The following is a 16,043-nucleotide window of genomic DNA, read 5'->3' as shown; positions in this document are numbered from 1 at the left end:
ATATTTGTATGTATGGATAGATTTTTATTTATAAACATAAACATGTGGAAAGAGACATACCAAGCCTATAACCATTGCTATATCATTAGAAGTGAAAAACCGGAGCAGGAGAAAATATTATTAATGTATATTTTATGCCATTGTATTGTTTAGCTTTTAAAACATGTATGCTTTCATTTAAAAAATTTGATAAAGATTGTTCAATGGTAAATGTGAATATACACTATAGGATCTTGGTGGTTTGGCTTTGCCTATGTGTAAATACTATATAGTATAGGCAAGGAGATCTGCACTACTGTATTTGGTCAAGTGTACATTCATGTACCTATGGCTGATTTTGTTGATATATGGCAGAAACCAACACAGTATTGTAAAACAATTATCCTCCAATTTAAAATAAATAAAATTTTAAAACTAGGACTAGATGACCTCATGTTCTAGAGAATATGCAAACATTCCAAGTCCTTGAAGTAGAAGAAAAGAACTCCAGACAAAAATGTGGAAATGTAGGAAGGAATGAAGAGCCCAGGAATGAACTAACATGAATGGACTTGGAAGGCATTATGCTAAGTGAAATAAGACAGAGAGAGATAAATGCTGTATTGCTTCTAAGTAGGATCTAAAAAATACAACAAACTAGTGAATGTAACCAAAAAGAAGCAGACAGATGGATACAAAGAACAGAGTAGTGTTTACCAGTGGGTAGGGGGTGGAGGAGCAACCTAGAGGTGGGGAAGTGGAGGCAGAAACTGCTGGGTATAAGATAGGCCCAAGAATGTATCATACAATTGGGGAATAGAGCCAATGTTTTGTAATAACTGTAAATGGAAAGTAACCTTAAAACTATATAAAAAATTTTTAATTAAAAATAAACATTTTAAAATGTTTAAAAAAAAAAGATGTCTTTGTTGAGAAAACAGCAGGTTTCACTGGACTGATGTTGCAGTATTCTTCTATAAATCTACCTACAATTTGCAGTCCATAAAAAGAATTTTCATTGCTTTTTTCAACCCAGTTAAAACTTATTCTAAGAAAGAATTACTAGGAAGCCAAGTTATAAAACAAATCGCTCTAGATAAAAGAAAACAATGCTTCATTGCTTAAAGTGTTAAACTCTGCTTGTTTTACTCTTTAGAACTGTTTAATCTGAGGTGAAGACCTAGTTTGTCTAGCATAACTATGGTTAAATCCAATAGTAACTTTTTAAAAGTTTTTTTTTTTAACATACTGTCAATATGGACACTTGGAATAAAGACTGTTTATCGTTTTTCTTTTTTATTTCAGAACGCTTTACCCTGTACAGCCCTAAAAACCTTAGACAAGCCTGGAATAAGTAAGTTTTAATGCAGATTATGCTTTCTCTTTATCGCTCTTAATTTTTAAAACTCTCCTGATAAGTTTCTCATGCCATTCTTCCATTCGTTCACCCGATTATCTATCCATCCATTCATTCAGCCATTAGACAGCTGTTTAGTCCTGTTTGCTGGCCCCGTGTTTCACCTGAGCCGACACTCTTCTATGAGCTTGGATTCCCAGAGTGAGGTGGTATTTATTGCTTTAGAGTTGTTAATCCTGAAATTCACTGTGGTCTCTCTTCTTCTAGCTAGATTCCAAGAAATCCTTGGATGCTAAAATAATGTTTCTTAAGTACAGTATATCCACTGACTTTCTGGTCTGATTAATGTTGGTGACAACCTTTAAGCTAGATGAAACTGATCTTTCAAATGTTTTCAGGTTACCTAATTTTTTTTTTCCCCTGAGCCTTAATGGGAAGCAAAGTACATGTATCATTTGGAGTATATGTACACTGTTGATATAATTTCATTCTGTCATCAGACCTTGTTGAAATTGTTTTATTGATTGGTTTCAAAATTTGATGACATCTGATGATCTGAGTGTCTCAAGTGAGTCAGAGTTTTTTGGTTTTTTTGCAAGCCAGACTGCTAGTAAATCTTTGAAAGTTAGGAAGCAGAGTAATTGAGTCACTCCCATTGATTGTGAGCATCACATCTCAAGAATTATGTTGGGGGAAATGGTAACTGGTTCTGCTTTGATTAAGTTAACTATTATTTGTCTAACAAAATTTTGTCTACAGGGAATTTAGTGTTATTGTCTCCCTTTTTACTGTTTTGACATGTTTAATTTTATATGTCATCAATTATGGAAAAAATAGAAACTTTTTATAATAAAAATGCCTTTAATCAATGCTGTCAGCAGATAACATCAGACAGCTTATTATGAGGAATTCATGAAATGAATACATTCAATTCTTCAGTGGATTCTTTGAAAGATTTGGCAGTTTATTTTGATTAAATTCATACTTAGAAGAACACACCAGTATAATTATTTTTGTCTAACACAGGACTTCACATTTCCCATTTGAAGGGTCAGTTCTTAATATCTAAACAGAATCTCCCCTGGGAAGCACGCCCTCAGCTGGGTGGGAACATTCTGTGTGTGTTCCTCACCCTTTTAACCTCCTCCACCCTAACTTCACTGATCAGTGGTCTAACATTTTAATTAAGTGCTTTCATATACCAGGTACTATCTTCAGTATACAGTTCCCATTTTAATTAAATCATCAAACACGTTTCTCATAATTGCTCAAAAGTTTTGACCAACCTGGTAACCACTTTATGAAACAATTCTTGATGAAGCAGTTGAATCTCTTAACTCCAAAAACTGGCAAGTCTATACAGAGTAGCGTTTGTGGAGACCAGCCTTCAGTTTAGCTAACCCTCCATTTCCTTCCTTCAGAGGGACAGAGCTGAAATGACTTACAAATCACCCAGGAAAATAAATGGCAATTTTTATCCACTTAGAGTAGCTGAGAAAGAACAGGGCAGGAAGACATCAAGATTTTCTTGGATGCATTTGTTCTGTCATCCTTGGTGTTACAAAGTGGCTGTAACAACTCCGCAGCATTTCTTCAAATGACAGTGTCCAGAACCAAAGCCGGAAGCAAAGCAGACAGCAATAAAGGAACTTTCTCCCCATCCTGCTCATATCAGGGAGGAATATCCTTGAGATGCCCAGAGAGACTTGCCCCTCTGTCTCTCTGATGGGTGGACCGCATATCCTCCCTTGGTGAAAAGGGAGGGTGGGGCCCTTTGTCTCCTGGCCCTGACATCTTGTTGCCTGTAGGCAGGGTTTTGTTAGTAGGGAAGAAACAGGAATGGCAGTTAGGTACAGGCAGTCCATGATAGCTGCTACCATGATTCGAAAATACTGTCTATCGTAGTAAACTAAAGTACATCTAGGTAGGCTTTTCTTTAATGCTCAATTACCTTTTCTTCTTCTAAATAAGCCAGTTTTAATATTTTAGTGCATATTCATTCAGACTCTAAAATTGTATATGTTACATGTGAAGATATGAACATGCTGTTTTATCACATGCATCATCTCAAAAATAAATACAGTTCTTCTATGTCAAAAGAAAAAAAGACAGGGAAGGGGAGGGGAGGGCAATTGACGATGCTGCGTGATGTTAGGTCCACTGTCCTCTTGTGGATGGCGCCCCAACAGCATTTACACCTGACCCACTCCAGTCTCTCACTTCTGCAACTTGTATTCAGCACCTACCATCTGTATGCCCAGATGGATGGCCATTTTTTGTTCAACCATTCATAGCGACTAGTGGAACACCTCTCAGAGAAGATACTTTTGTCCACTTACATCACTCTGCCTCAGGAGAAACTAGGTTGTCTCATCTCTTTCAAAAAGAAAAAAACAGTGGAAGTAGTATTCAAGCTTTGCATTGCTTTGCTTCATTCTGACCACCTAAGACGTGACGCTTTCCTTTCTCTGAGAGGTACTGTTCTTGTCACAGTTCTTGTTCAGTCGCTAAGATGTGTCTGACTTTGCAGCCCCGTGGACTGCTGCAAGCTAGGCTCCTCTGTCCTCCACTCTGTCCCAGAGTCTGCCCAAACTCATGTCCGTTGAGTCGGTGATGCTATCTAATTATTTCTTCTTCTGCTGCCCCCTTCTCCTTTAGCCTTCAATCTTCCCTGTATAAGGATTTTTTTTCCAGTGAGTCAGCTCTTTGAGTCAGGTGGCCGAAGTATTGGAGCTTCAGCTTCAGCATCAGGTCACAATAAAAGTGATAAACTTCACTGACAAAATTAAGCTGAATAATACTCTGGTATTGCTGCTTTAGAAATTTTGAAAACTGTACATTGTTCTCAATCTTGAATTTTTTCTTAAAAGATGCTAGATTCAGTAAATATGATCTTACTTTTGAGGGCAAGAAGAATTCCTCAGAATATGATTTTTCACAAAATAAGAACTCCGTTTCTCTTTAAGATGTCACTTTAGAAATATTTTTTATTTGCATTTTCTGTGAACATAGTATTTATATTTTTTCTACTAAAAACAAGTTCTAAAAAACTAAAGGAAAGATATATTTTTAAGTAAGGTCTTTTAAATCATTTGATAGAATTGCAGTTAATATCATTCTTTATTTCTACAGTCACATATGCCTTTTAAAAAACCTAGAATTAATTCATAGTCATTTAATAGAGTCCCGCCCTTAGACTACTTTAAAAGCATTTTAGGGAAAATATTAAAATTGAGCTTTTGAAATGATGTTTTAAAATTATAAACATGATATGTTTAGAACCATGCTATTTTCAAATCTCCACAAGACCTTTGCTGCTGTTGTTGTTGCCTTAAGGGTTTATTTCACAAAACACCAAGTAATAAATTCATCACTAAAAATATTATAAAAATATGATTTTCTGGTATCCGTCATGTACTGAGCCCTTAGAGTGATACTGTAGCCTCCAACCAATTTGAACCCAATGTGATTTACAGAGAAGTAAGAATTCAGAGATATGAATTATATTGTTGATCCTTCCTCCAAATGGACTTGTGACCTTGTAACCATCACTGACATTTCAACATCTCTGACTTAAGAATGGAGTTTGGATTCAGAAGAATGGCATTTAAGGACAATTAGGCAAATGCTGGCATTCTCCCTTGCTGCTCACTAATTTGCTCGTCGACGGCACAATTATGAAACCAAAGCAATTGCTAAATTCTCTTGTACAGCAGTAATAGGTTCTAAATAAAGTGAACTAATTTGCAAGGACTGGTTTCAATTCAATTTAGACAGGTTAATACAAGATGGGCAGGTTAATAGACAAATGTAAGTCACTTACATTTGAAACATTACATTTGAAAATTAAGAAACGTCTTTAAGGATATGTATTAACACAGCTGTTGAAGCTCATGGATATGTTAACCTGCCTAAGCGAGTAAGAATTTCTTGAGAAATGAAGACTTACATCTCTTTGAACAGCTGTAACAAGTGACCCAGTTTATTTTGGGACCAAGTCTGCCCTAGGTAACTCCCATGCAATTCCCTGCTGACTTCATTTATACCAGTGACCATGGGCATAGTTTTATCCTTTGAAAGATTTTTTTAGTATTCTGGTGAAACAATGCAATGATAGGAGAAAAATATCAAAAGATTCAGCAGATATCTAAACTGAAAAGGATAATATAAAGAAGAAGTCTTAATTTTAGGATTGAGAATAATAAATACATATTAATATAGAAAAGAAAGTCCTTTTATTCCTTCCTATTGGAATTTTATGATCCATGTGGGTTCTCTCTTGCTTGAAGGGGATTTTGGACTAAAGGGAGACAAATCTTAATTTTATAAATACATGTTCTGTTTTCCAATGGTCTTCAAAACATTCCATTTTATTTCCTTGGAGTTATAAAGACTCTCCCTATTTTTCTTCCAGATCTCTCTATTTATAGTTGTCTGACATTGGCATGCATGTGCAATCAACCAAGAATTCCACCCACTTAAAAGATCTTTTATTATTTTGGCTGGAGAAGAAGCCTTAGTATATATTATCCAGCAAAGTTAAGGGTAGGATTCCAGGAATGCATTTGCTTGTTTTGGAACTTTTCAGCAGCTGAACAATTTTGGAGGTTTGAAAGTAGCAAAAAGAGAACTAAGGATAAACCACCAAGTCAGATTTGGAAAACAAATTTCATGGCTGATAAAGCAAGGCATGTCCACAGACACTGAACAGGTGTTAGCCAGCCTTTTTCTGCCCCCTCCACCCCCATGGTCTAGTTCTGCTTATAAGCCTTCTAGTTAGTAAGTCCAATTAGATTTCTCCTAAGAATTTTTTTAAAAAAAGGCGACACGTTAAGATGTGCAGTAAATTCAGAGACATTACAATGAGGATACCCTTCTGGAAATGCAAAAATAGAGATGATAACATTTACCTGCATGTATTGTCAGATGCCTACAGTAGAGTAGCAAACCCTCATTTAGGAGTTTTAGAAGTGTTTTCTTGCTTGGCATTCTTGAGCTTTCCTTGAATGTTTTATCTAATTTGATGATTAACCTCCAAAACATGTTTTAAAAGTGGCAGTGGCTTGCTGGAAAGTTGTGTTCCGTGTTCATAAAGCACAATGTATTTAAAATAATATTGAGAGGAGTAACATAAATCTCACTCTGTATGTTTACATTGGTGGTTCTCTATTGTATATTTCTTATCATATGTTATTAAATTCCATTAAGATATAAGTAGGTGACTTCTCAAGAAAGAAAAGCCCTGCTTTCTACTCTGCCTTATTGTTCGAAGTTGACCTAAAATTTTCTCAAGTAATAATGTATTGCCAAGGAAGTTCAAGCTTTCAATTTCTCTACAGTTGCTGAGGAATTTTAGAGGAAGGTAAGAACAGTTGTTGACACTAGGGGGAGCAGTTGAGTTGAGCCAGATCTTTGAATCATGTTTCTCCAGTTTCACTTTTTTTTTTTTTTTTCTCATTGTTGATCATTTTTGTTATAATTCTATTTACTTCAGAGGAACAGTTTTAATATATTTAGTGCCTGGAGATTTCTTCTCACCATATTTTCAAAGAAATTGTTCTTTACATCATCCATCACCGTTTTAGGGATAGGTTTGCTAGGGTGGCAAACGGTAAAGCAGACATTTTGGAATCCCTTTCTCTTCACTCAGAGGATGAGCCGAGCTGTCAGCTGCCCAGCAAAGGAGGCTACGAGGGTGCAGTTCCTCACCACACCCTTAAAAATGCGATTTTTAACACTTGGACAGTCAAATCCAAGCAGGCCTCTTGTCCTGACCTTGGACACCCACACATGGTATTGTTTGGAAGCCCCTGGTCTCACCTGCCTGATTACAAAAATCACAGTTCAGAGCAGTTTCTGGGGTGATTTATTTTCAGAAGAATGAACCCTTAGTTCAGTTACTGAAAGCGTTATGGAGGTGTGATGTTTATCTGATCTATGAAGCCCCTTGCCACTGACCAGAGAGCAATTCTTCTAGAAAACTAAAGAGTAGATTCTTGAAGGGGAAAAAGGAGGAGGTCCTCAAGTAGGAGATGCCTTCCAGGCTCTGGTGGGAGTCAAAGAAGACAGCATAAAAGTCTGTCCAAAGACGCACGTTGGAGGCAGGTACTGGGGAATGAAGAGAAGGCTGTCTAAGTAAAAGCTGGCAAATCTGTCAAAGGCCTAGCCCTGATCATTGATAGAAGCTACAGCATAAATTGATAACATGTGAGATGCACCTGGTAAAAGCCTGACATACACTCACTATAGTCCTGACTGTGATGGGTAATAAACCATCGGACAGCCCTTTGCAATATAGAACTGGCTCTCACATATGTTGTCCCATCTTCAATATTGGAAGGCAGTCAGAGCAGATATTATCGTCTTCACTTTAGAGTTTGAAATAAAAAAGCATGCTGAGGACAGTCGATCCATGCTATTGAGAGTTACAACTTGGATGGTGTGCCCCAGAGTGAATCTTAGGAAATATTCTCATCTTGAAAACCCTGATATTCAAGCAGGGTTATCAGTGCCTGACTTTTTTGTTGTTTTTCTCACTATGACTCTGGGTCAGGAGATCTCTACTGGGGTCTGGTGTCACTGATTCCAGGTCTAGGTTTTCAGCAGTGGGAGAGCGGGGATGGAGCACAGCCTTGATTTCCTCTCTCCTAGCGAACAGCGTTTGCAGCAGGCTGACCACCCACACCATCAACAGAGGTGCCTTCCGTGACTGCTGGGTAATGTGCCATTGGGTTGGTGACAGGCCAAGGGCGGGAGGTGAGGGGCCTGCCAGCCACCCACTCAGACCCTGCTGGTGGGTTTTGTCACCCATTCCACACAGCTCCTGCTGCCCCAGGAAATTATCTTCTGTCATTTTGTGTCATTGCCAATCTGGCAAAATCTACACAGTTCTTTGTGTAGCAAAGAATTCGCTGACGTTAACAACCCCTGGTGATGGCTGAGGGCAGACCCATGCTGTTTGCTGTCTTTTAGAACAGGTTTTTCGTTTCCCTTCTGATAGGCAGAAACCATCCATCTTCTCTCTTACTAATTGGCAGTACGTGCCAGGCTTGGGAGTTGGCAATCGCCATTGTTTCTCATCCTTCATTCAAATGGACTCTTCATTCAAAAGTACATACTTCTGGTGCAGCTAAAACCTTCTTTCTCCCATCAGCTTATTAAGGGTTAAAACCCAACCACACTTCTGAAACAGCAAAGAATTTCCAGGAGCAGCTGGGCTGCTCGATTCCCTGAAAGGAGGACGATAGAATTAGGCTTTCTTGAACTGTTCCCCAACACAGATCCTTGAAGTGTGAGCTGAGGAGGTTCTCTGCTTCTCCACAATATAAAATGGTGTATTTGTATTCTGTGGCTGCTGTAGCAAATTACCACAAATTTATTGATGTAAAACACCACAAATGTATTGTCTTCTCTTGGGCAAGAGCCTGGATGGGCTCAGCTGTTTTCTTTGATCTGGGTCTGACATGGCCAAAATCAAGGTATTGGTAGCTGGTCCCTGTCTCAAGGCTCTTGGGGAGAGCCTTCCAGGCTTATTCAGATAGCTTGCAGAATTTAATTCCTTATAGTTGTTGGGCTGAGGTCCCATTTCCTTTCTGGTTGTCAGCTGGGAACCTCCCCCAGCTCCTGAAGGCCACATATATTCCTTGTCACCCTGCCACCTCCTTCTTTAAAGCAGCATCTGTGCAACAAGTCTTCTCATACTTCAAATCTCTCTCTCTCTCTTGCCCTTCTGTCCCATCTCTTCTGCCTCCAGGAAGAGAAAGGTCCCTTCTTCTAAAATGTATAATCCAGCTTAGCCTTTCTATTTTAAGACCTTAATTGCACCCTCAGGATGGGTCCCTTTTGCTTGAAAAGTAACACATTTACAGGCTTCAGGGATGGACGGGTGAGAGGACATCATTGGGCCATTCTGCTTTTCTTGAGCTGTACTGGGGTTTCCTATTCAGTGATGAGTTGTGGGGTGAGGCAGAGCAGAGATGTCAAACCCAGCCCTCATCCAGTCAGACACTGCCTGTTTTGCCCAATCTCTGGCTAATCAGGTGACAGGCATAGGCCCCTGACCCTAATGGTTCCATATTGCCTGGTTCACATTAGCTCTGCTCAAAATTATGTATAAGGAAGAAGCCTGTTTCCATCCTAGCAAAGAGAATAAAAGCGATTATTCTCAGGAAAGCTCATCATCTCTAAGAAAGTAAAAATTTGGCCTGCCATTTCTTTCCCCTCTAGGTCAGTGCTGTCTAGCAGAACCTTCTCCGTTGGTGAAAGTCTGTAATCTGCACTGCCCAGGGCAATAGCCATTATCCCACCGTGGCTACTGAGTACTTGAAATGTGGTTTAGGAACTGAACCTTAAATTTCATTTAAATTTTAATTACCATTTTAAGTCCCCTACATGCAAACAAGTTCCATTCTGAGAGCATGTTCGTAAGTGTGATTTGTTTGTAAGTCCAACAAAGTCAGCCTAAGTACCCACGTAACACAGTGGGCTATCGAGTACTGTACTGTAATTGGTTTATAATACTTTTCACACAAATCATACGTAAAAGACAAACACAAAACATAAAGAGAGCATTTTTAATCTTACAGTATATAGTCCCTTGAAATGGTCAATAGTGCAGTACAGTCCCTGGCATACAGGGCACATTCGTGTCTTTGAGCGTTTGCAGTGTGAAGGTTCGAATGTGGCAGACGTACTGTCCTTTAAGTGTAAATAGCCGGCCCTGGTAGCTACCAAACTGGGCAACACAGCTGTGGATCAGCATGGAAACTATCCATTTATTTTAGGTGCCCACCAGTGTAATTCAAGTGTGGGTGTCTGATGCTTGGAAATTCTATGCTCAAGAGTCCTTGCATCTTACACTCAAGTGTCTGAGGATCTTGCTTGATGTGTTTCCCTCTCACCTCTGTCTTTTGTTTGTAAAAACTCTGGGCCTCCCAGTGACACAGATGGTAAAGAATCTGCCTGCAATGCAGATTCAATCCCAGGGTCGGGAAGATTCCCTGGAGAAGGGAATGGCAACCCGCTCCAGTATTCTGGCCTGGAGAGCTCCGTGGACAGATGATCCTAGAGGGCTGCGGTCCATGGGGTCACAAAGAGTCAGATGTGACTGAGTGGCTAACACTGAGCAGATAATAGCTCTGGAGGACCCAGTAAGCGTGATAAATCTGCAGAGGGACTGGTGAAGTATCAGGGAACACCCAGCAGACATGCCGCCCACCCCTCCTTCCTGGGGCCGTGCGGTTCCTTCCCGAGAGCTCTGCCTGCTTCAGGGGTCTGCACCCCTTTTTCCTTCTCCTGTTCCCTCCGCTCTTTTCTGTGGGAACTGCTAGGGGTTAGACACACAGCTCTCTACCCTTTTTGAACTCCCTGAAGAATTCACCTCTTTGCTGTTTTCCCGGCCTCCTTGAACTCCCTCAGCTCTGCTCAGAAAGTGCAGAAAGGCTCAACTTCCCCTTATTCACGTATGAAATGCTATTGAGAGGATCTCCACCTGCTAAATAAGCCTCTCATGGGCCCCGGTGGGGACTTATGTTAATTCTTTAACTTCAGAACATGGTAAATTGCCACATCTGAAGTAAGTCAGAAATAGAAAAATTTTGTATTCTAATGCATATATATGGAATCCAGAAAAATGGTGCTGAAGAATTTACTTACAGGGCAGCAGTGGAGAATCATAGAGAATAGACTGTTGGACAAGGAAAGAGGGGAGGAGAGGGTGAGATGTATGGAAAGAGTAACATGGAAACTCACATTACCATCTGTAGAACAGATAGAAATGGGAATCTGCTGTCTGGCTCAGGAAGCTCAAACAGGGGCTCTGTATCAACCTAGAGGGGTGGGATGGGGAGGGAGATGGGAGGGAGGTTCAAAAGGGAGGGGATATATGTATACCTGTGGCTGATCCATGTTGAGGTTTGACAGAAAACACCAAAATTCGGTAAAGCAGTTATCCTTCAATAAAAAAATAAAAATAAATTTAAAAGCCTTAAAAAACCTTTTCCTATTAAATTGGAAAATTACATTGATACATTTTCAAAATGTTAAATCATTTTTTACTTTTTGGAATAAAACTGCCTTGGTGTTGAAAAAAAATGCAACAGTTTTAAGCATGAACAGAAATGCAGAAAATTTTATTGCTCTTCATTTATTAAAAATTGCTGGCTTTGAGATCCCTTTCCTCAGCACTTATTTTTTCATTTTTCTTTTGATTAAGTAAATATTTATGAATAGTGAATCATCAGCCTCTAAATTAATATGAACCTAAGTTTTCACTGGAAAAGATGATTTGAACAACAGTGTCATCTCTTGTATCCACTGTCACCCACTTCACACTTGACCTTGGTTGATTTTCATGAAAATTAGGATTGGACAAGGGACCCAATCATTTGTGAGGACGAGGGGCCCCCCTCATCCTTTGGGGAGACTTTCTATAAAACTGGGACTCAACTTCCCCTCACTGTGAGGAGACAGTTAATAGACTGTTGACAAGTGCATCTGACATCTGCTCGGCAGCCAGTGGTCCTATTGATCCCGTAAAAATACAGTCAATAAATAGTGTTGATACAAATCAGAGAAGAACAGAAAACGGAAAAGATGCCCATGAAAGCTCATTATTGGTGCAAACGGCCAGAAAACACTTGAAAGCCACATAAGCTTTGGTATGATAGGGGCCAAGTTCCAATCTTAGATCTACTTCTGAACCGTATAATATTCAGGAAGCTCACTAGCCAGTCTGAGCCCCAGATTTTCAGTCCTTAAGACCCTTGGCAGGATTACATTCCACCCCCGCCCCACTTGTGTTTTTCAACATGCCCTGCCCTCTCCTGCCAGTTCGAGAGTTTCATTCATTTCAAGATAAGTAATTGTCCTTGAAAATGAGTACCACTGCTATAAAGAGTCCTCAGATATCTGGAATATTCCTTCTGCCTTTCTAGAACCATGTGCTGAATTTCTTGGACACCAGATAATTTTTAAAAAATACTTTTTATGTAGAAACAAGAGTCCTCTTCCCCAGCAGTTCCTTCCTAAGAGGGATATGTTAGCAAATAGCATTGTACATAATTCATGGAGAACTGTGATTTACCCTAAGTCTTGAAACTCATCTTATTAGACAGTTTTCCTAATTAAATTGAAAGAAGCCCCATAGACAAGCCCTGTTACCAAGTTCAAAGCAGCTTTTTGACCTCTTCCATACATGTACATGAACTCTGTACATAAGCTGGTGGGTAAGCCTAAACCCGTTACGTAGAACCTGGGTGTCCACTTGACCTGAGCATTTCCTTTGTGAGACTCAAAGTAATTATTCTTATTGACTGCAGATCCTAAATGGGGAAGACTTATGTTTAGAAACAAAGAATAAAGGCTGGAAGCATGGCTTTAGTTTGGTCACCTGTCATCACTGACGATCAGATGGATGGGGGACACCAAAGGAAACTGCCTTTTTCTTTCGGACACTGAGCCAACTCCAGACCCCAAGGCACATCCCATGTTGTATCTGAGATGCGAGTGACTTTAACAATAGATTTTATTTTGTCTTTGACAAAAACAATAAAGATACATGAAAAAGCCTTGAACACACATATATACAATCTGCAGGTCAATTATTTTTTTGTCTTATGTGAAAGAGCATTTTTAGGTCATTTCTACATTTTAGGGATATCAGAAAAATCCAGTGGTGATTTAAAATGGAAGTCTCAGAGTGAGTATGTGTGGTTGTTATTACTTACCCTGACTATAAATAAGATATATATGAATAGACATATTAACACAAAGGGATCGATATTCTGGCCCTCACTGCATTATTAGCCAGCATATCTTTGTGTATCTGTATGTAGATTCTCTGCTGGTCCTCAGCTGAATTTAATCCCTCAAGACTTGATATACAAACACAGTGCCAAATAGAGAACTTCCCTTAAATTATTCAAATCTCCCCATAAGTGATTTCCCACTCTTCCTGAAAGGGAAAACATTTGATCATAAATTCAATTAAATCAGCCATCATCTTTGTGATGTTTGTCCAGCTGAATCCTTTAGTGAATAAACCAATAAACATACCAGCTCTGAGTGTGTGTGTGTTTATGGCATGATCGTTGGGGAAGAATTGATTTGAAGTCAAGACAAAGAGTAGTTCTCATTTCTTAGGCCAGATTTTGACCACTTTACTGCAGCCAAGGTTTAAAAGATTAAATTCTTAGCAGGGATAAAATCACGTGCACTCCTTAAATTCATTGGCTTTTATTCCCCATCTCGGGGCCTTGTTTTAATATATTAAGTTTCATATCAAAACTAGATATACTTTGGAGATGTTAATTAAAGCAGTCATACCACACCAATTTTCTTCCTCTTACTTCACACTCTCTCCTCCCTACTTGAAACAGAGGAAACATGACTCTTGACATGCTTTTAAATTTCTCCAGGAAAATGCCATTATAGGGCTACAGTGCTATTTATGATTTCTCATATTTATGTCAGCTGAAGAGGTAAGGTTTATCGTTTTGTTGTTCAATTGCCCAGTTGTGTCCAACTCTTTGCAACCCCCTCATGCCCATTACATCAGTGATCTCACCCTCTGATGCCCTCTTTTCCTTCTGCGCTTAATCTTTCCCAGAATCGGGGGCTTTTACAATGAGTTTTCCATTCACATCAGATGGCCAAAATACTGGAGCTTCAGCATGAAACTCTTAAGGTTTATTCGAGGTTTATGAATGTTGGTTGCTTCTCTGCTGATGCTGCTGCTAAGTCACTTCAGTCGTGTCCGGCTCTGTGTGACCCCACAGACGGCAGCCCACCAGGCTCCCCAGTCCCTGGGATTCTCCAGGCAAGAACCCTGGAGTGGGTTGCCATTTCCTTCTCCAATGCATGAAAGTGAAAAGTGAAAGTGAAGTCGCTCAGTCGTGTCCAACTCTTCATGACCCTATGGACTGTAGCCTACCAGGCTCCTCTGTCCATGGGATTTTCCAGGCAAGAGTACTGGAGTGGGGTGCCATTGCCTTCTCCAAGAAAAATCATAGCTTTGACTAGATGAACCTTTGCTTCTCATCTTTATTCTAAAGCCTTTTGGACAATAGACATAACCAACCACCTCCATTCTTTTTCACTATATCTTACTGTTGATCCTATTAATTTGGATATAACTGACCTTTATTTATGCATTAACTTTGAAAAAACTGGAAATGAAAGTGTTAATTGTTTGGTCTTGTCTATATCTTTGTGACCCCATGGACTGACCAGGCTCCTCTGTCCATGGGATTCTCCAGGCATGAATACTGGAGTGGGTTGCCATGCCCGCCTCCAGGGAAATCTTCCCAACCCAGGGATCGAACCCAGATCACCTGCTTTGCAGGCAGAGTCTACTTTCTGAGCCATCAGGGAAGCCAGTGCATTATCCTTACATGTGTGTATATTCTTATGGCCTCTAGGGGGCAGCATGTTCTGGGAGGAAAAAAAAAAAAAAAAAAGGTTAGAAACCAGCTACTTATCTCCGTAAAATATGTGAGATAAGCATCTGATTTTTTATTTTTCCCCAACCTTTAGCAAAACAAGTAAGATATCTCAAGTAGAGAAGTCAGTGTTGCCCCATGGTCGGATTGGCCGCACCTGTCCGCCACTTTGGGCATCTACTTGGATGGCCAACATTTTTTTTAATGTTTATTTATTTGGTTGTATCTTTCTTAGACCACAGGGCTTTCCTCATAACTCAGTTGGTAAAGAATCCGCCTGCAATGCAGGAGACCCCAGTTCGATTCCTGGGTCGGGAAGATCCCCTGGAGGAGGGAAAGGCTACCCACTCCAGTATTCTGGCCTGGAGAATTCCAGAGTCGCTCTGACACGACTGAGCGACTTTGACTTCACTTCTCTTCTCTTCACTAGTTAGACCACACAGGATCTTCCGTGCGTGATGCAGGATCTTTTGTTGCCGTGCCTGGACTCTGGTTGTGGTGCACTCGGACTTAGTTGCCCCATGGCGTGTGGGATCTTAGTTCCCTGATCAGGGATCAAACCCGCATTCCTTGCGTTGCAGGGCAGATTCTGAACCTCTGAACCACCAGAGAAGTCCCTGGATGGCCAACATTTTCTATATATTGGCTCAGCTACCTTGGAGGCTACTTAAATTAGACCAGGCTCCATGCCTTTGTCTCCAAATGGAACTAAATATATATTATTTTTATAAAGATGAAGACAAATGGGATTTTTCCATGTACCTCTCATTTCTTGTCACCCTTGACTGAAGGTTAAAATTGTAACCACAGTTCTAATTTTATCCACTGGTCAAATCAGGCTTTACTCTCCTTTCTTAGAATTCAGCTACCTCGCATCCCTGACTTTAAAGTTGTGATGCTGAAAGAATTCTGATGTCTCTTCTTCTCAAGGAAGTGAAAAATGTTCCCACGAGGACATCTTCCATCCATCATGATTTTAGGCTTCTTCTCTTACCAGCCACCACATCTTTGGAGTAATCTCTCACCTAACCCTCTTCTTTGTATCTATATTCACTGATTTTCTCAATCCAATCTCTACTCCTCATTTAAAGAGTAAAATTCTCCTGCTGTATAAATGACGTAATTCTTTTTTAATTATTATTTTAGAAATTTCTAGCAGCTGCAGCAGATATTGGAAAGATCTTTATTTATGCATTGATAGGAATGTTTTCTAACTATACTGTCTGATATGGTAGCTACTAGCCATATTGGGACATTAACTTAAAATG

At 39.8% G+C, this 16,043-nt stretch overlaps 1 protein-coding gene across 5 annotated transcripts in view; it reads left to right on the top strand.

Annotated features, from left to right (window-relative positions):
* The window catches only part of CDK14 (cyclin dependent kinase 14), a 642,874-nt gene that overhangs the window by 496,055 nt on the left and 130,776 nt on the right, over positions 1-16,043 (top strand). For all 5 annotated transcript variants that reach the window (XM_020914848.2, XM_020914849.2, XM_070471844.1 and 2 more), the window contains one exon: positions 1,285-1,333. In XM_020914848.2, the coding sequence (XP_020770507.1) occupies positions 1,285-1,333 (49 nt within the window). The remainder of the gene's footprint in view (positions 1-1,284; positions 1,334-16,043) is intronic.

Source organism: Odocoileus virginianus, chromosome 1 (assembly GCF_023699985.2).
Source record: "Odocoileus virginianus isolate 20LAN1187 ecotype Illinois chromosome 1, Ovbor_1.2, whole genome shotgun sequence".
Classification (NCBI taxonomy): Eukaryota; Metazoa; Chordata; class Mammalia; order Artiodactyla; family Cervidae; genus Odocoileus; species Odocoileus virginianus.
Note: the sequence above shows the minus strand (reverse complement) of the source record. Positions and strands in the feature narration are given on the sequence as shown.